This window comes from Chlamydotis macqueenii, chromosome 17 (assembly GCF_036417535.1).
Source record: "Chlamydotis macqueenii isolate bChlMac1 chromosome 17, bChlMac1.mat, whole genome shotgun sequence".
In the NCBI taxonomy this organism is placed as follows: domain Eukaryota; kingdom Metazoa; phylum Chordata; class Aves; order Otidiformes; family Otididae; genus Chlamydotis; species Chlamydotis macqueenii.
In genome coordinates, this window is record NC_141572.1 from 11,510,495 (window position 1) to 11,533,826 (window position 23,332).

General features: G+C 41.4%; 1 protein-coding gene across 8 annotated transcripts; it reads left to right on the plus strand.

The window, feature by feature from the left end:
• The first annotated feature begins 71 nt into the window (after positions 1–71).
• On the plus strand, positions 72–22,419 carry EIF4ENIF1 (eukaryotic translation initiation factor 4E nuclear import factor 1). Of its 8 annotated transcripts, XM_086761366.1 has the most exons (20): positions 347–360; positions 863–986; positions 3,961–4,044; positions 4,287–4,360; positions 5,181–5,308; positions 5,862–6,157; positions 6,816–7,017; positions 8,224–8,399; positions 10,651–10,786; positions 11,122–11,301; positions 13,401–13,630; positions 15,014–15,085; positions 15,453–15,636; positions 16,134–16,213; positions 16,561–16,700; positions 16,873–16,960; positions 18,013–18,145; positions 19,242–19,586; positions 19,808–19,972; positions 20,522–22,419. In XM_086761366.1, exons 5-20 carry the CDS (start codon positions 5,293–5,295, stop codon positions 20,746–20,748), a joined length of 2,670 nt encoding a protein of 889 aa, XP_086617492.1. In that variant the 5' UTR covers positions 347–360; positions 863–986; positions 3,961–4,044; positions 4,287–4,360; positions 5,181–5,292; the 3' UTR covers positions 20,749–22,419. The 8 variants fall into 8 exon arrangements, with proteins under 8 accessions (XP_086617485.1, XP_086617484.1, XP_086617489.1 ...); XM_086761359.1 differs by lacking the exons at positions 347–360; positions 3,961–4,044 and adding an exon at positions 72–186; XM_086761358.1 differs by lacking the exon at positions 3,961–4,044 and having other exon boundaries at positions 249–360.
• The last annotated feature ends 913 nt before the right edge of the window (positions 22,420–23,332 follow it).

The window sequence follows — 23,332 nt, forward strand, 5'->3', positions numbered from 1 at the left end:
GTGCGCGCTCCCGCCGCCGCGCCTGCGCGCGGGCCATTAAAGGGGTGCGGAGTGGGCAGCGGAAGGCCCCGGTTACGGCGGCTGAGGAGAGACAGAGTCGGGCGAATAGGGAGAGGGCGCGCGAGGCAGCGCGGAGGGGGCCGGAGCCGCGACGAGCGGAGGCGGGCGGGGGACGGCGCCGGCCCGGTGCGCGTGTGGCGCGTCGAGGGGGGGCGGGGGGGGGGGAGCGAAGCGGCGCAGGGCGCCGCCGGGGTGAAGGCGGGCAGGGGCGAAGCGGAGCCGGTGGCCGGGAGCAGGAAACGCCGCGGGCGGCGGTAAGGCCTTCAGCGGAGCGCTGTCGGGAGACCCGCCGCCGGCGCGGTGAGTACGGGCACTGGGGCGGGGTGGGGGGAGCGGCGCAGGTGAGGATCCGCTGAGTCACCTGCCCCGCCGCCGTCCTCCCCCCTCGGCTCCGGGGCTCCGGGACGGGGCCTCAGCCGGGCCGCGCTGCCCCCGCCGCCACGCGAGTGCGCCCGTCTCCTCCCGGCGCCGCGGCGAGGGGGGCCCGGCAGCCCCGCTCCCCCCGGCCCTGGCGCTCGCCGCCTTTTCTCCCGGTGGTGCCCACGGGGGGACCTTTGTTGTGCTAAAGCCGCTTAGGAGCCCGGCCGGTGCTGTGGGGCGGGTTTGGCTGGGCTCCGGGAGCGGGCCGAGTGCTCCAGGGAGAGCTGGGGTAGGGGAAGCTGCAACTATGGAAAAAGCGCTGTTGGGGAATGCGTTTGTTATCTGCTGTATCTAGGAAATAAATAGTCTTGGGCTGGAAGGAACATGCACCCGCTGGAAACGTCTGTCTCGAAATCTGACGGCTTGGTTTTGTTTTAATTAGGTCCGTGGTCAAAGGCTTTGAAGTAATCATGGATAAAAGAGGAGGCATAACAGAAACTGAAAATGGTGATGCTTTTCTGGAGTTGAACAGAATTACAACAAAATACCCTCATCGTTACACAAAGGTTCGTGCTCTTCCCTTTTCCTCTGAAAGTTCTGTGTGGAGCTGTTGGTCACAGAGGTAGAATGGGAGGTAGAGGCTGCTGTGGGAGGGAAGCAGTAAGGTGAAGGCTGAAAAGCCTTTACCTGAGTTAGTTTCCGAGATAATATAAAATTAGCTACTCGTTAAATGTGATGTAGCTGTGCAATCCTGTCTTTGATATACTTTTGATTCCTACCACCTTATTTTAATATCTGAGCGCATCACAGCATGTGCTGGAGAGATTATGACAGAGACCGAAGTATGTTGTTCTACCAGCTTTCTCAAGCACTTGCACTTCGTAGTTCTAGTTCTGCTTTCAGCAATACTCCTTTAAGAAGTTGAGCGAAGTGTTTCCTTATACTAGATGCTGCTTCCTTGGAACATATAGCACACCAGATCTTATCAGGAGCTTTAACGGTGTTTACTAAGATGCCTTTGGTAATCTTAGAATTGCTCACATTTGGCTGCTGGAAGCCCAAGCACCTATGACTCCAGCCAATTCTTAGTGTTAAAACTTCAACACAGGTGCTTTTGTTTAGCTGTGATATCCAAATATATGTCTGAATGGAAGAACAGTAACTAAACATTTTGCAAAAAAAAAAAAGTTTCAGTACTAAGTGAGTTTGCTATATTGTGGGGTTTAAGGTTCAAATCTTATTTGGGGTTTTACTACCACTGCTGAAACATGGTTTTGGAAAGAGTCTTTAATGGTGGCTGATTTTCTCACTGCTGAAAGCTGTGGGAACAGGTGGTGATTGCTTTGTGGAAATCTATTAAGATACTTTGCAACAAATGGCCTGAAGTGTGGAACAGAGCGAGACAGTGTACTGTTGCTGACTGTGTTATCTTACTTGAGGAATTCTGAACTGTTAGCTTCCTAGTAGGTTGTTTTTTTTTTTTTAAAGAAAAAAGAGTTATCATTGTGACTCTGTTCTGTTGAGATAGTAGAGTTAGCTTATTGTAACTAGATGTCAACAATAAGCTGAGTACCTCAGAGCTGGCAAAACTTACATGGCAATAGTATGGCTCTCTAATTCTGTCTAACTTCTTAGCAAAGATGTACACTTAAACTTTTAAGATGCAAAGTGTACTACTGTTCAGACCTATTCAACTAAGGAGAGGAGCTGTCTTTAAACTTTTGCTGTTGGAAAAGTGTTATCTGTAGTCACTCAGTCTTGCCCAGCTCCTCTCAAGAGCAGTAACTGAATGCAGCTTCACATTCTGCTTGCTTTTTTGGGTAGTATTCAGCTAATGCTGCTGCTAGCTGTACACTGAAATGGATGCATTTGTTGCTTTGGTTTTGTTAATATGTTATAGTTTCTGATCAGGATAAAGTTGCAGAACAAGTGCCACAAGGCATCTAGTCTTGTTTATCTGTTGGTTTCCAAGGAGTCTAAGGTCAAGAAACATCAGAAATCAATCTGTGTTAAAATATCTTGCATGATACATTATTTTTTTATAAGTAGCATCTTAAATATAGTTGGTGTAAGGTGCTCATGTAATCAACATTGTAAGCTGTTTCCACATGATCCAATTTCCTGCTAATTAGGGGTGGGAGGAACACTGTTTCAGAACATGTGCTGCTGATTTGGTGAGGGTACTGATTTCCTTTAACAGTTCATATTCATTTAATACCAGTAGGAAAACAATTGGCTTGTATTATGAATCCCTTTTAAACTGTTTGAATAAAACTGTTTATTAACAGCTAAACATAACTTCCCCCTTACTGACTTAAAAGTACTAGAGTGTGAATTGAACAACAAAAAAAAAAACTCACCCAAAACCACACTCTGGAAGCAACAGTGTTAATCTCCTCTGTTATGAGTGTGTTATATAGTCTGAGCTATGCCTTTGGAAGCTGTTGCTCCAAGGGTGCGCAGTTAATGAGTGAAAGCCAAGAAACAATTCAAATTTTCCTCACTTCAATGGAAGCATTGCGGTAGGGTCTGATTGAGAGTCTATGGACTCCCTCTCGTGGCCAACAAAACTTCAGTTTCAGGTCTGGTGATGGGCAGCGCTGTTAATACCTGTCATATCTACATCAGGCTATGACAGTGTTACAGCACAGATGTTCTTCACAGATCAAGATTTATTTTGGGAAGTTGTAGGTACAGAGGCCAGTCTCCCTCCCTTTAATGGAACTCTTTTTGCTGAAGACTAGTACAGGGTGATGCTTGGATGTGTGTGTGTGTGCGTGCGTACATACTAAGGTTTTGTCCAGCTACCAAGCTGTTATTTGAAAACAAGCTCATGTACTGAACGAACTGATTTTAATAACATGGAGATAATGATGTAAAAGCTCTCTAGAGGTTATTATGTTCTTGGGAAAACAGTAAAAAGGCTTCTTTCTTCAGTTTGGCTGCTATGTGGTGTCTACTGTTAGAATCTCTTTATCCTTTCGGCTGCCCACTGATTTCTGCACAGTTCTGAATCAGTTCAGTACAGTTGGGAGTGAGGCAGCCTGAAGAAAGGTAATCTAGGGAGAAGGAGTACGTGTAATTAGAAATGTGTGTCTTGACTGCAGCCAAGTTAATGGTAATTCAGAGCTCTGATGGTCACACCATTAATAACACGTTTTAAATGTGGTAAACTGCAGTGAGACTGTAGATGGATTACTAGTCTGCCTCAAATGACTTAACTGCTCAGGGGTGTGCAATAGTAAACTACGGCCTGTGTTTCAAAGCTGGTAGAAAGTGCGAAAACTTAAGTAATCATTGTGCGTTGATACGGTATTGGGTAGAGCAAAAATAGCTGTATAACACGCATTTAGGTATCTTGGAATTGGTTGTGGTCAGAAATAGCAAGCTTGTCTGGAGTTTCCAGATCTAAGTTAGTAACTGGTACTGTAATGGGTTTTTTTACCTGCTGAATCTCATATAGCATTGAACATAGCGATTTTGATTTCCATCTAGAGAACTTACTAGCTCCAGTATCAATGATGTCTGTCTTCCTTATAGGTTGAATTGTCCAGGGAAGCGAATAGGTAAACATGTATGATGTGAACAGCCTTTGAAGTGTTAACGAGGACTGAACCTGACCTAGTAAGGCTTAGTGCTTCAGATAAGTCTTTGCTCAGTGGCCACTGGTAGAAGAACTGAAAAATAAACTTACTGTCTAATGTCAACTTTTCATTGCTATATTTCAAGGAAATTAAACAAAATATTGGGAAACTTGGGTTGTCAAATTAAAACACTAAATTGAAGAGGCAGTCTGGAATAGATATTTTGGGTCACTTGAATCTTGCCTGGGTGAGAACTGGAACTAACTTAATCCTTTTTCTTAGGAGGAACTGCTGGATATTAAAGAGCGTCCCTACTCTAAGCAAAGACCTTCTTGTCTTTCTGAAAAATATGACAGGTATTTTCTTGATTATACAAAACCTATATATATTTATTTCAAAATAAAAGTTTAAATTGCAAAAAATTCTTAGCAAAGAAGTGCACTTACATTAATACAAACGATACATCCTCCAGACTTCAGTGTACAACAGTGCTTTCAGACGTACTACTCTACTGGGGAAGGCTTAATACTCTAGCTCGGAATTCTGTGCTTTGAACGAAGATTATAACATGAGATCCAGCAGAAAATAACTTCACACAACACAGGTTTTACAGACTTGCAGGGAAAAACTCCCAAGACTATAGATGGCTGTATAGGAGGGACTGACTAGGTCATGTTGCAACAGGCTGACTTGCCTGTTGGATTAATCTCCCATGTTGACAGTGTACCTCATTTAAAAATGAAGATGAGTGTGTTCTTTGCTTGTGTTTGTAAGTTTGCTAAACAGCAATATCTTTACTATTCGGATTAACTTACTGTACAAGTAGGTATGACATCGAGATAAAATTTTCTGAATACTTAACAACAGTGGCATTTAATCTACTTGAGCTGTTTGCAGTGTACCAGGCAAACTTCACCAATGACTGGTGGGACATGTCCATATGTTGTCCCTTTTATAATCTGATGCTGGTTACTATTCTTTCTTACTCTCACAGTGTGGATCCAGAGTATCATGTATGAGGTAATATAGTAAAGCTAAGATTTAGAAGTTGGGTATGAAAGATGTATTTTACTTGTACAGATTGCTAGTCAGTCAATTCTAGGTTTTCAGCAGCAGTAATAAAAATTATTTATTAGACTAAAATTAGTCAACAATCCTGCAATTTTAATCTCATAGCGATGGTGTCTGGGATCCGGAGAAGTGGCATGCATCTTTATATCCAAGTTCAGGAAGAACTTCACCAGTGGAAAGCTTTAAAAAAGACTTGGATTCAGATCGGACTTCCCTTATGCGTAGGATAGTAGGTAAGTGCATGCTTACAGCACAAGACTCAAAACTGAACATAGGCTGTTGGCAAAACCTTTCCTCTGGCATGGTGCAAATGGGGCTAAAAGTCTCTCAAAATGATTTGCATAAAACAAGTGTCAAGGAAGTCTTGGTTGCTCCAAGTATAGTCTAGTTCCTAGTATTCTGGTAACTGTTATCTAAGGACAAGCTTAGGTAGCAGTCAGTTATGTCCTACTATTCTTCCCGTATAATAGTAAATACGTATGTAATAATGCAGTTACAGGGGACAATTGGACTGCAATTCAAGACTGAGTACTTGAAAGGTCTTATAGTGATAGAGCAATACTTCCTAGGAGACAGCAATGATTCCTCAATATCCAGCTGTAAATTTAATTTTCCTCTGCACTGCCTGTGGTCTCAGCTAGATTAGCTTTGCAAAAAAAAGTGTTTTCCTTCAGAAAGCTCTGAGATAGCAGTAAGGTGTGGAACAGAAGGCTATTGTATGGATAAATAGCTTCTATTTACTCATACATTAAACTTGATGCTCTCTGTGTTCTCTTTGATTTGTAGATCCAAGAGAGCGAGTGAAAGAAGATGACTTGGATGTAGTCTTAAGTCCACAAAGGCGAAGCTTTGGAGGCGGCTGTCACGTAACTGCAGCTGTTAGCTCACGTCGAGCAGGGAGCCCGTTAGAAAAGGAAAATGATGGTGTCCGTGTTATTGGTGGTCGTAGGATTGGCAGTGGAAGAATTATCTCTTCTCGTAACTTTGATAAAGACCACCGGAGTGGTGAAAAAGACATACGTGATTCTAGAGATGCAAGAGACCGAGATCGTGACAGAGACTACAAAGATAAACGCTTCAGGGTTTGTTCTTTATTTTCCTGATTGCATATTAAATCAGAGCTTTGGACACCCCACTAAAAGCAACAGGGGCAGGCTGGCTGCATACAGCAGTTAAGTGTTCCATGCAATAGGCTATTTTTTCTTACGAGCATCTCTACAGTTTAAAGGGTGAGCACTTGGTGCTTCAAAAAATCAGTTGTCAATCCTTCTGACAGCTCAACTGGGATCCGTCTAATACTTTGTCTATTACAAACCTCTCCTGTGCAGACTTAATAGCAAGAGATTCCAAAGTCAGAAGTTTGTTCATAGTTCTTGAGCTAGCTGTTGTCAGTGAGCATTGTCTTTAACCTTGGCAAATGGAAACTCTCCATGCTTTCAGGTGTTATTAAGGAGGAGGGGCAGGGTGGGGGAGAGGAAATGGAGGAACCACTAGCCTACCTCCCAGGATACAAAACTGAGTTTATATAGGCACTTGCAGAGCAATAGCCTTCAGTGTAATAAAGCAGAAATTCAACAGAAGTTCTTAAAATTTAAAAGCTTACTGAGCATGCTGAGTGTGCATTTAAACTTCAGTAAAACCCCAGTACTGCTGTGAAAAGGTGGTCATTTGCTTTGGAGATCAGGGAGGAATCTTATGAAACAACATCTAATGGTTAATGTTTTTAATATCTCACTTCAGAGGGAGTTTGGTGACAGCAAACGTGTCTTTGGGGAGCGAAGAAGGAATGACTCTTACACTGAAGAAGAACCTGAGTGGTTCTCTGCTGGTCCTACAAGTCAGTCTGAAACCATTGAGCTCACAGGCTTTGATGATAAAATCTTGGAGGAAGATCACAAAGGGAGAAAACGTACAAGACGACGTACCGCCTCGCTAAAAGAAGGTAATGGCTAAATTTGACAAAAACTTTGCTTGTCTGCCAGTATGACGTATTGCTGGATATAGAAGTGCTTGTTACAGATCCAGGCAAGCATAAAGAATAACACAGTTTATCAGTCTTTAATCTTAAACTTGCATAGCTTTTGGTCATCCAGAAGCACAAGACATAATGCACATGATTGATCTTTTGGATTGCAAATACCCTTAAGTGACAAAATACTCTTTCCAAAAGAAAGGCAGGACTCGGGCTGTAAAAGAAACTTCTGTGGATGTTGAATGGTATCGGGAATTCATAGGCTACTAAAAGGGTCATGTTAATTTTTTTTATATCCTGCTGGTTGCTGAAAGCTTGGTTTAAGCTAGCGTACTGTAAGTATTTTTTCTTACAGTAATACTAGAATTAGGAACATTGTTTTGGACACAGCTGCCAGTAATACAGCTTTAAGCTGAATTTGGAAACTATCTTAATTTGTCTGTGGTCATTTGACTTCAAAGCTGTAGTATAAACTTCTCTGAGGCAAGAGAGATTACTTTTTAATGCTAGAAATTCGGCAGATGGACAACATAAACCTGAAGAGTTCAGGTTTAGTTCACTTCACTAAAGTGCAGTAGAGTTTCAAGTATACCAGATTTGTAGTTATGCCACAGGGTTTTTTTGGGGTTTTTTTTTGTGGCACCTATGCAAGCTTGGTAAGTCTTTAATATGACACATGCTTTGCTCCTGCTGGAGAAGTAGCAGTGATATTTGTCATATGTTGACAATACGAAGACAACTCATGTCAAGTACCAGCTTTCAGAGAGTCTGCTCTCTGGGCCATCTAGGAAGAAAGCAGGAGCTGCCAAAGGATTCTTCATGGAAAAACAGCTGTGGCTGTCAGCTTACTGCAACAGCTGGTGTCTGCTTGGTGTGAAGTAATGTCTGATCTGTTCTGGGTACTTCCTGAGTTGATCAGGATGCTGTTGTTTATGCGTGATTCAATGGCAATTCTTATTTTCTTCAAGTAGAAAATGTGCTAGGGTTCTAGTGGGTCATAGTTTCTGTTGTGGCAGACTGCAGCCAGCACAATGTAACTGATGAGATATCAGATAGTTAAATTACTTCTGGTCCTGTGCTTCTAATTCCTAGGCAAATACAGTGACTGTTAGGCACTGTTCCTACAGAAAATAGTCAAGTTCAGCAACTCAGCAATCACTTGGTTTTCTTTTTAAGGGATAGAATGCAATGGTGGAGTGGCAGAAGAGGATGAAGTGCAAACTGCCCTTGCCAATGAAACTCCAGCAGATCAAGAAGTTCCTAGGGAAGCTGTTTTACAAGAACCAGCTCCAGGAGAGTTTGACTTCAATGAGTTCTTTAACTTGGATAAAAGTGTTCCTGGCCTGGCTTCGGTGAGATGTTGTTAGTTTTCAAGACTGTATTCATGAGAAGCATTTTTGCTGCTGCTGCATTTGGTGAAAGCTAAAACTTGCTTTGTGAAAGTTGCTGTATGCAGTGTGTAAGTCTAAGATGAATTTGCAGAGATTTAACTTTGGAGTGTTAGAGTTACTTCTGAAGTGTTATCCTTGGGACTGGCTCCATTTCCAAAGAAAATGTATGAGGCAAACGAGCTGATTGTTTTTCCTTTCTTTTGATCATTACTTGAAGAGTCAAAACCGGTGTCCTGGATGGATCTTCTTTGGAAATATTACAGATAAGTTCAGAGAAGGATCACTGTACAAGTTTAGTATAGCTGAAAGCAACCTTTTGCAGCAAAGTCTGGGAATTGCAGCAAATTGATGCTTTGTGCAAGCTTCCTGGAAAGCAGTAGACCTGGGAACACCTGATGAATACTGTCTCTGAGATATAGTTCCATTGTTATCAATACCAGTAATTCTGGTACTTCTGCTGGTAGTGTGCAGTTCTTGAACATCTTGTCTCTAGGGGTAATAGTGGATGGTTGGAGTTATCTGCTTTTAGTCTGAAAGCTATAGCTGGTCTGTATCTTAGCATGCTTTTTCCTCTTTTCCACAAGAAGTAGTAAGCAGGTCTAGCAAATACTAAGCATGGACCTAATTCATCAACTACTGATGTTCATGTTCTGACCTCTCCCTTACTAGGAAGAAAAGCTATTCTTAAGTATTCTAGATGGTATAACTTATTAGTAGATAGAATTTGAGTAAAAAGATTATGTTGTGGAAAGGTAAATGTGTTTTTAAAAAGAACCAACCAAACATTCATATTTTGACAGCAAAGAAACAGATTTGGTATAAAATTTAGAAAAATAGAATCCTGATCTAGTCTTTAACATGGAGAAGCTGCTTGCATTAAAAAAGGCTTATCATATGGTGGGAGTAATTTGACAAATACATAGTGGAGAGTTTGTTCTCCCTATAGAAGCTGTAAATAAGGGTCTTTAGACTTGCCAATCTGATTTTCAGCATATCTGCAAGATAGTGACTCCATTCAAAAGCAAGCAGTTCACAAGTCACGATATCTGTTGATGAAACTGTAATGGGTAGATGTTATAATTTGCCACAAAAGTGAGTTTTGGGCTAGCCAGAGCGTATCTTAATATTCTTTCTTTGTATTGGTGATATGTCTGTGACAAGTGTTATACTAGATCTGTACCTTTCCTGGCATAACTGTCTTAATCTTCTCACAGGTTAGATTCAAACAATCAAAACCAAATGGGTCAATGCTACCTTATTTTTGCTGGTGTAAATAGTGTTGTGTGCCCCTTCTTCCAGAGAAAAGAGCTGCTCTGGCAGAAGGCAGCTGTTCTTCCTTTTGTCTAAAAGTAAATGTGCTGCATGGTGAAACTGCACCTGTGCCTATTGAGCAGGCTTTTAACTGGATACTATCTTGCAAGATAGGAAGAGCTTTAGTTAAACTTTGTAATGCGCTGTTTTTTTAAATACTTGTTGTGATTAGCAAAGTGGTAAACAGTTGCTATGAACTGTAGGGACTTCTAACAGACGAGCTCTTATGCAGTCCTGCTTAGTGACCTCAGTTCTGCCTGGAGGGAGGAAGGTGCTAGCTGCCAGTACTTTGCTGATGACACAGAGTCCATGGACTTGAAGAATGCAACCCTCTTGCTCCCAGAACGTGAAGTGCGAGCAAGTAGCCCTTAGCTACTGGCCTTCTCCCCTAGCTCTTGTGGGATGCTCACAACTCGGAGTAGTGTTTCTGCTGTCCTTGGCTGGTCCTGGAACTGAATTGAATCACGATTACAGAAAATACAACAGATCAGAGTACTGCTTCTGTACAGTGATAAGGACCAGCCTTGAGCCATCTGGCTGTCAGAATTACTAGTTAGAATTTGTTTTAATTCTTGTGGCAAATCCTTCTTAATTTTTTGCACATCAACTTCAAAATAATATAGTTAATGGTCTTTGGATTCTCTGATTATGCTATTTTGGTTATAGTTTTACTCTGAACAAATATTTGGTGTAAATAAAAGATGTATGATGGGTTATGCTAACTGACTAGGCCAGTGCTGCCACACTAGAAGGGAAAAAAAGCAGTCCAAAGCTTCTAAATCTCTGGGAGCAGCATCCTGTTGTCTGTAGCAGAAGAATCTTGGTTGCACAGTAAAGCTTCTCAAATATGTTGTTAATCTTGCTTCTTTTAAGATGATCTGTTTCTTTCCCCGTAATCTAGATGATAGAGGATGTGCTGGGAGAAGGTTCAGTGTCTGCCAGCAGGTTCAGCAGGTGGTTTTCTAATCCTAGTCGTTCTGGAAGTCGGTCAAGCAGCTTGAGATCTACACCACATGAGGAACTGGAGAGGCTAGCAGGTAAGACTACAGGAAAATACGGAGTCAGATAGCCTCCTTCCATATTCTCTCCTACTAATTCAATAAGAACATGGCAGATAAAGCTTTAGGATAGTGAATTCTCACACAGTTTAAGCACTTGACATTCTTTTGGAAGCTCTCAGAGTAAGGAGCTGTAAGGTCCTTTTTTATAAATGTTCTTGTCTTGTTCCTGATGACTTTCCAGCTGATCTTGGGCAAGGAGAGTGAGGCGTAACTTTTCAGTGATGTATTGAAGTTGGTTACCAGTGTATGTTCATCTTGAGACATTGGGTTGGTAAACTGATGTCGCAGTGCTCCTGGTTTTGCTGTTTCAGGTCTAGAGCAAGCCATTCTCTCCCCTGGCCAGAACTCTGGAAACTACTTTGCTCCCATTCCCTTGGAAGACCACTCTGAAAACAAAGTGGACATCCTAGAAATGCTACAGAAAGCCAAAGTGGACTTAAAACCTCTTCTCTCAAGTCTTTCAGCCAACAAGGAAAAGCTTAGAGAGAGCAGTAAGTGCCTCTTCAGATATTGTCAAGTTCTTGTGATGCAGTGTCTCAAGGCGAGAGGCTTGGTATTCTGGAAACCTCAACTGCCAGCTCCAGGAGTAGGAAGTATTACAGGTTTACTTACACTGCTGAAAACCCAGTATTCAACAGATCTTAGTTGTGTCAACATCATCACTGATTCTTTTCATCCTAATCACAGGATGACATCAGGACTCTCTCAGACAGCTTTACTGGCCAGTAATAATCATAAGTTACAATGATGCAAGTCTTGATCTGAGTTTCCAGCTCTGTCGATGGCATTTACAAAAGGTTTTCATGCTAGAGAGTGGTAATGTCAGCTCTGAAACTACATGGCATTTAAATTCTGGCTTTACCAAAAACTTAGTGTAAGTCACTTTCACAAGCATCTCTAGTGGATCACGTGTGATCTATTAAGTATCGGTATCTAAAACAATGAGCAGTGGCTTGAGGATGTCAATTTTCTCCACTGCATACTGTAAACTTGAACTTCTCAAGACTGTTGCTAGCACTTGAAGCACTATGGTCTGTACTTGCTGTTCAGTGCATTAATTAATTAACACCAAGTTCACTATAAGAACAAATTTATCTTGGTTATGTTAACTTGGCTAGAATCATGGGATTCCAAGGAGTTTACTCTGTTAGAATTCTTTTGTTAGCATCGGCTGTTGTGAACAGACTTCCGGGCTGACTTTAAACTTAATGTTCAATGGGCACCTCCAAATTTGGGATTTGCATGTTTGTCCCATAGCATGCATGGAGGGCACGAAATGCATGTGTGCTTTGAAATCTCGAGGTATAGTTGCAAATTGGTTTCTCTTTGGCAAGCAGCATGTATTGCCACGTAATCTGGACTGAATGAAAAGTAATGCTACCATGTGATTTGTGTGAAGCAGCTAGGAAGGAAAGCATCCAAGCACTGCAGATATTCTGAAGTATCCAAGCTGAGAGCAAGGAGTGTCAGCGATCATGTGGAGAACTTTCTTAATTTGACTTAAATAGAACTAAGTCTTTTCTGTGTTCTGCTTAGTCTAACTTTCCTACTAAAAGCTTTTTAAACTTTGATCCTCACAAACCAAGTGTGAAAGAACAAAAAATTGTGGGGAAGCTTCCATTCACTCAGAAGTAGCTGATGTGGCTTCTGTATTCCCATAAAATGCTGTACAATTCTTCAAGTGTTGTGGAGGTTTCGGGTCAATTCCTTTCCACCAACATCCTATTTTTCATGTTCCATACTGCATGTCTGCATCATTGTTTCTTTTCTCCACCTTCTTGCCCAAATTTCCAGTAAATCTTTGGGCCACCATCTGCTACAGCAACCCATGACATGCTCCTATCTCTTCTTCCTTTTCTCTTAAGGTGTCATACCTTGTGATGTGTGTTAGCTGGTCCATAAAGCATGTCTAGCCTTGATGTTGGGCACTGATATTTACATATGTATACACAGGAAAAAAGTAGTGCTTAATAACACTTGTACCTTGTTCTGGTTGTGCCAGTGGAATCTTTCTATAGTGGCTTTAATTTATGAGCAAATAATCTACTTCAGACTGTATGCACACCAAACTAAGTGTGTAACTGAGTCTCCAAAGTATCTGAGTTTTTCAGGTATGTATTCTCTCTACTTGTGATAGCTTTGGACAATTTGATATCACTTACACTGTGGCTGTAAGACCATCTGGTCTCCTGGAGTATAAGATAAAAGGAACTTGCCTAATTGAAAAGAACAAACTCAATTGTCAGATGAATGTTGTCTTTTGAAAGCTAGTGAGGTCATAAAGTGTAGTAATGACATGTCTCACAGGATAAATGAAAGCTCCTGAGAACTTATCAGCTGAAACATAAACAGGTTCTTGTGGAGTCTTACATTGTCTGTATTTGTGCATGCTAATAATCTTACTTTGAATATTAGAATATTGTCTAAACACGGGTCAGACATGGTTTGACACCTAGTATGAATATCGGGAGATAAGTTTTTGGCTGTTCCTTGTTTTCAGACAACTTGTATTCAACGCCTGCATGAGAATTATTAGCTCGCTTGTAAACAGAGAACCACGGTTTACTGGTATTTCTCCTGTATTTCTCAGCACATTCAGGAGTTGTACTTTCAGTGGAAGAAGTTGAAGCTGGGCTAAAAGGCCTGAAAGTGGATCAGGAGGGGAAAATTGCTACTCCATTTATGGCTGAGCAAATGGAGGAAGCATTGAATGTCACTGGCTCAAGGCAGATCAAGAAAGATGGAGATATGACTGCATTTAACAAACTGGTCAGCAGTATGAAGGCAAGTGGGACTCTACCTTCACAGCCCAAAGTCAATGTAAGTAGCAGACACCTGACTCTTCTGAACTGTAAATAGATTTGTACCTCATCTTGATATGGGGTACAAAATGGAAACCCCTTAAATGACCCTTCCAATAATATGTGAGCCTTAATTGGATACAGCAGGACATGAAATATAGACTTACATTTAGAATATTGTTGCTTGGGAGGGGAAGCATGGGAGGTGCTTCAGTAACTTTGCCTAGCTAAAGTAGTCGAAAGTGGGACTCTTTTAGTTCAGAGTTTGCAGGATTGATTTTGTATTAAGTTTCTGAAAGCCTTAGAACTCATAGTATGTGAGAAGTCTAATAATTGCCACCTTGAAAGTGGAGCTATGTGAATATCTAGTCCAACTGATGAATATAAATACTTCCCCGAAAAAAAGACCCTATATGAAAAGGCTGAATCTTCTACTATGAAGAATGTTTTGACTTAGTGTCTAAGATTCTCCTACACTTGATCTCAACCTGTCTGAACCTTATTTAATAAAAACAACTCTGTAGAAAAGGTTCTGTATGTAACAGACATCATCAGCGTACTCCTTATGGAAGACCTGCTGGTGTTAGTTTAATGGTTACCTTAGTGTCGCTATTGAAAGGCATCTCTGTTAAAACGCTTGCAGTATGGCTACAGCTAACACTTAGCAAAGCTCAGATATCTTGCTAGTATCTTTAAACTTGGATTTAAAAACTGTTTACTACAATAAAACCAAATGCTTGTTAGCAACAGATGATACTAAGCTTTAGACTGGGAGAGATTGTAGTATGAAATTTCATCCTGCCTCTAACTGCCTAAACAGTATGCTTGACCCAGAAGCTGTCAATAACTACTTCTGGGACCATAAAATACTTCTAACAACTGTGTAAGACTAAAGCATCTGTTTTTCCTGCCGAACTATATCCAAGGACTTTTAGCCTCATCCCACTTCACTAAAAGATAGTGAAGAATGTAAATTTGGCTCATGAGAAATTTGCAGACTGATTTCATGCTTAAGTCAAGACTTTAATTTCTGGCTATCCCTTTATATTGACGCATAGAAGAATATCTTAAATAATTTCTGTAATATATGAACACTTTTCAGTTTGTGTATAGTTTCAGTTGACAACTTGGCTCAACATTTCATCTGCACTTTACACAATTATATAAACTCATATCTTACTCAGACTTGATGCCTGGCACTAAGCACTTGCTTAGCTAGGGAAGATCTGTGAGCCAGCTCAGTCCTTAACTTTGCTGGGATTTTATTTGGCTGATGCATAAACTATGGTTCTAACTGAACAGGTGGAACTATTTGTATCACTGAGACAAATGTGGATTGTCTCTTAACGAGTCTGATGCTTGTTGTATCTACATCTAATTTACAGTGTTCTCATTTTCTTAGCAGAGCCTTGAGAGCCATTTAATGTCACCTCCAGAGATGCCAGGCCAGCCTCTATCAAAGAATATTCTGCAGGTACTTCTTATTGCATGGTGTGGGGAGTACTTAGTGTGATAGGAAAACAAAAATTATTTGAGAGTAAGAGGTTTAAGGCAACTGTGGGATCAGTAGTCAGACATGACTATAGACGAAAGAACTATTGACTAGTTCAGTTTACTTAAAAATTTGTCTTGTCATGCTATTTCCTATGATTACCACTTAACAATGAAAAACCTGCTTAAGTGCCTAATTCTAAGGGCAATCCAGAATTGGTGTGTCTAGTTGCACAAGTCCACCTTGTCTCTTTTAACTTGCTATAAGTGGCATAGCTTGGAGTGTAGTAAATGAACTTGTTAGTATAAACTGGTCATATTCTGAACATTCTTTTATTATTTATTCTTAGGAACTTCTTGGTCCACCCATTACCAGACCTGCTTCATCAAATGTCTTAAGTGGCCTGATAGGTGGTTTGGAACCTGCAGCCTCTTTACTGACACAAAGAGCACCTTCTCCCCCTATTCCACCTGTGTTTCCAACCCGAGCCGCTTCTGCGGAATACCTGCGCCATAGAATGTCTTCACCCATTGGTGAGACTGGTTGCAAAATAGTGTCTTTCTTTTTTATTGCTCAAGTTTGTTTTAAAGAATGCCTTACAGAACAATAAAAGCTTTGTGGTTCTTGGTGGGCATCTAATTAGATTAGTGTCTGCCTCTTCAGTGCAAGATGCCTTTTTATTTACTAGTTTCTAATGTTAAATTAATCTCCAAAAAACGTAGATGTCTGACGAATCAGCTAGACCTCACAGTAAATTCTGGTGTGGAGTAATGTGCTCACTGCTGTATAAGAAGTTAATTTTTAGGGACTACTTGGTTATTTGTATTGCAGAACACTACCAGTAGCTTCCCTGTAGCTCTCTAGCCTAGTGACAAGGAAGAGACATAGCTCTGGGCAGACTTAAAGGATAAGCTGAGAGTCTTCGCAAGGACTTCTTAATTAATGTAGAATGTTTAACTTAAGGATGTATATTGTCTACATTGAACGAAACTGTTAGTCCTTCTAAATACAACTGTTGAATGTTCTTTAGGTTTTGGACAAGGCTCTCAGCAATTGCTTGGGGATCCATTTCCAGGTGTAAGGAAGCCTATGAGTCCAGTTGCTGCTCAGGTTAGATTGAATGCTTTTTGCTTGATGTGTATTCATCTCTTTATACTGTGTAGTCTAGAACTAACTTGTAGAAACACATGCTTAGCTGTTAGATTCAGATGTTTATGTTTAATTCTGTTTGACTGTGAGGATGCAAAGTCTAATTTAATACAGTCTCAACCTCATAGCAATTGGACCCACTTTAGTGTACCTCAATGACAAGATTTTTTTTATGGCTGTTAGTGGGCAGATGCTTTGTGAAGACATTGGTAGCTATAGCAGTATGTATCTTCAGTATTTTTAAAAAACCTCAACCAAATACAAGCTTTGATTTGTGTTTGGTTTTTTTTTATACAACTCTATTCCAGATGAGTCCCTTGGAAATACAGCAGGCTGCATTAGAGGGACTAGCATTACCGCATGACTTAGCCATACAGGCAGCAAACTTCTATCAGCATGGCTTTGGTAAACCCCAAATGGACAAAAGTAGAGATGGCTACAGAAACAGGTGAGTATCTGACTGCAAAATTTTGAGGGGTACACTGTCAATTAATTTTTGATGTGATTATTTTCTTTCATGAGATGTGAGGCCTAGTGACTCAGGCTTGTATTGGTTCTTGGCCATCCTGCTGTTATTTCTGTGCCAAGAGCAGAACTGCTTACTAACTTCTGTCTGTTAGCAGGCAGCAGCGAGTGACTAAATCGCCTGCACCAGGACACAGAGGGAATGCGCCTTCTCCAGCCCCTGCAGCATCCATTACCAGTATGGTCAGTACCTAATGTGTAATGGTTGTAGAGAAAGCTGTAAGTGTCTGCAGCACCAGGGTTACAGCAGTTGTAACGGGTGGGAGAAAGGGAGGCCACAGAGGAGTTAATCATTCACCTTACGTTGCTGGCCACAGGATACAAGAATGAATTACGCTTCAGATTTCAGTCAATGTCTTCACTTTGGAAAACAGCCTTTTCTGACTGCTATCCTATCTAAAACTGAAGAAGCACCATTAGTATTACCTTGACCTGGTCTTCTGGACCCGAAGGAGGATAACTATGAAAACTCGGGCCCTTGTGTTCTGGTACTTCAGTTTTCAGAAGGGAAGTGCTGAAAGCCATTGGCTGCTTCACATAATGCTGCTGTTTGGGTATGACGTGGCTGACCAAGGTATCTGTAGGTTGAAACATCACCTAGGACCTTCAGGGTCACTTTGAAAATAAAATCTCAAAGCCAAGCTGTTGCCTCACTGCCTTCAGTACTATACAGAATGTTGCTTTGACCTAAATTTTCCAATTAATCAGTCAAGTACTTGCAGCTCAGGACTAACACAGACTGGTGAATCAAACAATCCTTTTGTGTACTAAATGAGCGGCTTCCACAGATACTGTGTAACGCTGGGGGGAAAATGAGTGAGGCAGTAGTTTTTCTGCAGATCCAGCAGCCCTGAGTTCATACAGATAAGGCAGCTCTGTAGGAACTCCTGTTGAGCTGCTGTTCTGAACCAACAGCTAGGATGAGACAGCTGTAATTTACAAAACTGCTCATCCATTTTGTTTCAAGCCTTTGCTTAGGGAACACTTAACTTTGAGAACATCTGCTGGTTTTAATAAAGGGTATCGGACTTCTGCAAAAGCTGAAGAGAAGTGCTTAAACTATAGAATAAAGCTATGAAAGGAAGTGAAGTAAAATCAGGGGCACAGAGTGGCTGATTCAAAAGAACCTTAAATGGAAAGGATGTGCTAGAATTGGTGTCCACCCCTGACTAAGATAGTGTGGCCTAGATAATCAGCACTGCGTAAGGCATTGCTTCTTACTATGTTCTCTGCAGCTGTCTCCTTCCTTTACACCTACCTCGGTGATTCGCAAGATGTATGAGAGCAAGGAAAAAAGCAAAGAGGAGCCAGTTTCTGGGAAAATGAAAATCAGTGATGGTAAAGATGAAAACCAGAGACCAAATGAAGGTATTGTAATGGCTTTAAAATAATACACAAGAGATTTGGAGTGGAATCAGAGCTTCAGCACATGATATGTCCAGGCTAACGTTAGATATTCCTGATTTGTGGAGATGAGAAGGGTGTAGAAATCAGTCTATAATAAGAGGATGGGTTGGAGCTATGGAGGGGGGTACACCTCAATTGCGGTCTTACAGCAGTACTGTGTTTAAATGCATTTTTTCCTTATCTGTCAGTGTTTGAGCAAGAGTGATACTAAGAGGCCTGAACCAAAAGTGTTTCTTTGTAACTGGTCTTGATGAACAAGCATATTAAGAATGCTTCCATAATGCCTTACACCAGTAATTAAATACAAGCAACTGTAGCACTCTGGAGACATCTTAACTGAACAATCAAAGCTGAGACCAATTAAGCTCTTTTAAATGTAGCAGATCTAGGAAGGATTTTGTCACCCTAACTGATGTAAGCAGCTATTAAGAGAAAATACTTGATACCAGTTGCCTGACCCAGTAAGACTAACAAGCCTGATTGCCGTGACACTGTACTTCAGTACTGGTAACTACAGATGTAGCTTGCAATTCCTATTTTACTTTTCCTTTTAGCACTCCAGCTATTACTGCTACCTCACCTGGTAGCGGATGACTCTGAGATTTTAGGCCTTGTCTAACTGATCTAGGTGGTCTATGGAAGTTGCTTCTTGAGGTGCTTTAGGGTTCCAAATCTTGCTAAGCTGAGGTCTTACTTAAAAGGCTGCTGCCAACCCCCAGATGCATCTAATCTGAAAAACCACTTTGGGCTAGATTCCTGGCACAACTCTAAATTATAATCTTGCCTGGGGAGGATCCCTTGTACCTCCTGTCTCCATTGGGGCTGACTCATCCATGCTACCAGTTCAGAATTTCTAAGAAAGAATAAAAAATAAGAATTAAAGGTGGAGTTAACTGCTGATTCTGACCTAATTTAAGCTTTCTGTCAAGGGATATTTGTGGAACATATTTTTTTCTCATTACTGCTTTGAAATAATTTGGCCAAAAGCATCCAGGAAAGACAGATGCTTACTATGTAATCTCTAGCTGTGGACAATAATAGCTGTATTCAATTCTAGCTACAGATAACCTACTGTCTAGTTCTGTGGAGAATGCAGATCAAGAAACTTTGCCCACCTTAGGTACCAAACTACCTGCACTGCAACGCTCTGCGTGTTCCACACCTCTTACCCAAGCAAATCGTTGCACCAAAGAGCAAGACTACAGGCCTAAATCAACTGGTAGAAAGACTCCTACAATGGCCTCCCCAGTGCCGGGAGGCCCTTTTCTTCGTCCTGTTCATCAAGTACCCCTTGTTCCCCATGTCCCAATTGTACGACCCACTCATCAACTGCATCCAGGACTGGTCCAGAGAATGCTGGCACAGGGGGTTCATCCGCAACATCTTCCTCTGCTGCAAGCAGGTAATCTATATGTTTTCCCCTAAGTTAATGCATGTTCTCTGTAAGACTAACTTTGTTAGGAACAGCACAGACTGATACTCATTACTGGTAATGTTTATTACATCAAAACTTGCTTTTAAAACCAGGCAATAAATTCCATCCCATCTAAATATGTAAACATTTGTTTTGCTTATGTTCCTTAGGCTTATTAGGTAAGATGTTTTCTCACTCCTGTTCAACAGGTATGCTTCCTCCTGGAGTGGACCTGTCTCACTTGCAGGGAATATCTCCTCCCATCCTTGGCCAACCTTTTTATCCGCTACCAACCACCAGCCATCACATCTTAAATCCACGCTCTGGGACACCTCTGCAGCTAGCGATGATGCAACAGCAGCTACAACGATCAGGTAGGCTAGAGCAGAGAAACAGGAGTGTGAGTTTTAGATCGCGGACTAGCTGCTCCAGCTACTATACTTGTTGGCCTGTTCCAGTATACTGGGCTAACAAGAAGCTACTCTGGTAATTTAGATACTAATAATGATTAATCTTGTGTGGGTGTCAGCAGTTTTGGCTGCTTCCCGCTCTTGTGCTAGGAGAAAAGTCCAAGTGAAGCATTCAGTTTCAAGATATGTGTTGCTACTGACAGATCTGCCTTTTGCAGCGTGTATGTGGTCTTTCCTTCCTTGCTGGGTGAGGAATCTATTTCAAACAAAATGCTATTTGATGCTGGTCTTCCAGCCAAAACCTACATAATGCTGTATCCAGAACTGGCTGTGTCACGTGGTTCATGGGAGTACTAACGAGAATAAACACGTGGGGCCTGGATTTCCCAGGGCTAATAGAAAAGGAGTAAAAGCCACGCTCAGCTCACATGCCTGATCAGGTGATTGCTCTAGGGCAAATCTCAGTGCTGGGTGAACGTGTTACTCCACCTCTAACAGCTTTACATTTTGCAGGCACTGGAGCACAGGGATCGCCCGCGGGTGCACAAACAACCCCCCAGAATGTGCTGTCTCGGACTGGATTGTCTCATGGGCACACACAGCTTGACCATCGCCCCAGCCAGAGAAGTGGCTCTCCCATTGGCCTTGCGAAGTGGTTTGGTTCAGATGTCTTGCAGCAGCCTCTCCCTTCCATGCCATCCAAAGTCATCAGCGTAGATGAACTGGAATACCGGCAGTGAACAGTGACCACTGGGTGGGACGCTTGTGATTCTTTAGACTGGATAAAACTGTCCATAGTCAGGACTTCACCTCTGTTTTGGTTTTTTGGGGCTTTTATTTTTAGCACTCTGTGCAAAATTTCTTTTTGAGAGACTAAAGCACATGGCACCTGTCCTGGTCTCATGTCTGCATCAAGACTAAAGGATCCATTATGGCTTGGATAGTGAAGCCTGAAGAAATTTAGATGCAAGACAAAGCCAGTTTAATCCTGGAAGTGTCTATTTTTTGTTTTTGTAAGATATGTGAATGAAGTGCTGATATTCTCTAGTGTAGAGGTAGCAGCTATGGATTCCTCCTGCAGAAAACTAAATGTATAGACCCTTGTGTACAGACTTGTGTATAAACAATCTTTTGTATATATACACCTAGAGTAGCCTTTTTGAATCTATACAGCTGTACATAAGAGTAGCTGGTAACAGTTGAGCTTTAGTTGTGCCTATGGTTTGGATCTTTCTCCATTGTATGTGTGGGACTTTCTTTAAGATTAAAGTTGCATATCCTAAGTGTGAGTGAACAGGATAAAGTTGCTTTGCCTTTTCTTGCTGCTCATCTCCTAGGTCTCCCTCTCACATTCTTCTGTCACGTACTGTGCACTCTGTGTAGCTAAAGTGTCAAAGTGAAAAGCCCACATCTTGCTGTCTGTATAATGAAGGTCTGATTCTTCCTTGTGTGTGTGACTCTTGCCATCAAATGAGAGAATTGCTTAGTCCTCAAAACAGCCTTGAGGATGGGACCTGGTACAGTAACGATACAGCCAGATCTTCGGTCTGCCATAAGCAAAGAGACTGTAGGTACCTACTGGTTGTAGTTCTTTCAAGAGGGCTGGTGCTGGTCCTTGTTTAGCTGCAGTATTTTCCTCGTTTTAATCTTTCAAACCAGTTACTAAAGGTCATCAAAATGGAGCCTTTCAATCCTCACCCTTCAACTCTTCAGTCATAGCTGTGGTATGTTCTATACTGCCTTCAGTTCCACGTACAGAAGGGAGTCCCAAGAACTGTCCTAAATCTAGTGTGCATCTACTGATGCGATAACTGTGAAACTTGCCTTTAGAGTCTTCTTCTGTTGGCTTGGAAGGGGGAGGATGCGGGTAGTTTTGTGATCTTACTGTGTATATTTGGTTTTAAAATACTGTGTTCCTTTTAAGCCCATTTCACTTTCCTGAACAGTTAAGTGTTCTCTTCCATCCTTCTACTGCATGGTTTCTCACTTCACTTTCTCACTTGTGTTGAGTCTTGTACTGCTGTCATGTCCTCTATCTAACTTAGGCCATTGTGCTTTTAAAAAAGGTGAAAGCAAAACCAGAGTTCTCACAGACTTGCTCTTTCATAGGTCTCACTGAATGCAAAACCAGCAGCAGGAAAAAAAAAAACATCACTTGACTGTATTATAACAATTGCCAGCATGCTGTGGTGGGTTTTTTTCAGTCCAGCAGAGACCATGTTGTACAGAAATAGCAAGCTGAAGTCTCCAATGTGGAATCTGTTGGGAGATCACCCGTACTTCTAGTGGTTGTTCCTAAAACAATCTGTAAAACATGCAATCACCAGCTTGTCCTTGTAAGATTGTTTTCATACTTTTTTAACTTGACACTTTCCCAGTAACATTCTGTAAATAAAGTTGATTCTACCAGCTGTCTGTATCAACTGCTCTTGAACTAAACTATGTCAGTGTATTGATTATTTTTTTAGCATTGTTCTTGTGTGTAAGCTAGCACCAGTTTGAGCTGAATCTGCAGAAACTGTCACCTTGAGTTTATCTTCCATGTAGGGAAGAGGAAAAGTCTGCTTTGATGGAGGGAACTGGCCTCATTGAAACTGTGCAATGGAATAGCTGTGTTTAAATGTTTTTGTACAGCTGTGGCTAACTGTAAGGAAAGATTCCAGTGTACAAGAAGAATGCAAAGGAAAGGGCTCTAAGGAAAGGGTGAATGACATTCACTGCTCATAGCTTTGATCCTGCACTGTTCCAGGCAAGGCTGGATAACCCTAGCACATCTGCAGAAGTTCAGCTTGCTCAGGAAAGCTAGGAAAAATGCTTGGCTGGAATGCTTTCTTACCAGGCTCTTTAGCAACCACTGTTGCAAGGAGTTAGTGCTTGAATGGGTATCTGAAATCACTATACTTCCTTTTTTTTTTTCTTTATATGTGTAGTAACATGACACAGTTAAGTAAACATCCCAATGTCCTTTTTGTAGGAGAGCAAGATATTTAATAGAGCTCTAAACCTGAGCAGAAAGCTTAACTTTATTCATGTCTATTAAAAAGCAATAGAACCTCTCCTTTTAAAGCAGCCTGTCCCTCTTGTGCAACTTACTTGGCTTCTCTAAACTAAGCAATAAATTATTTTAAGAAAACTTAATTACTGGAAGCTTTGAACACAGGCATCTAGTTTACTTCCACTCATATAAACAACTGAAGAAGTGACTGCTTGTGAGCAGAACCTGCTATCTTTTCTACAACTGCAGGACTATTCATAGCCTTGAAGTACTCCAATGAGAACATTTCAGATGACTCAGAACTGTGTCCTCTGTTTCCCAAGATATGC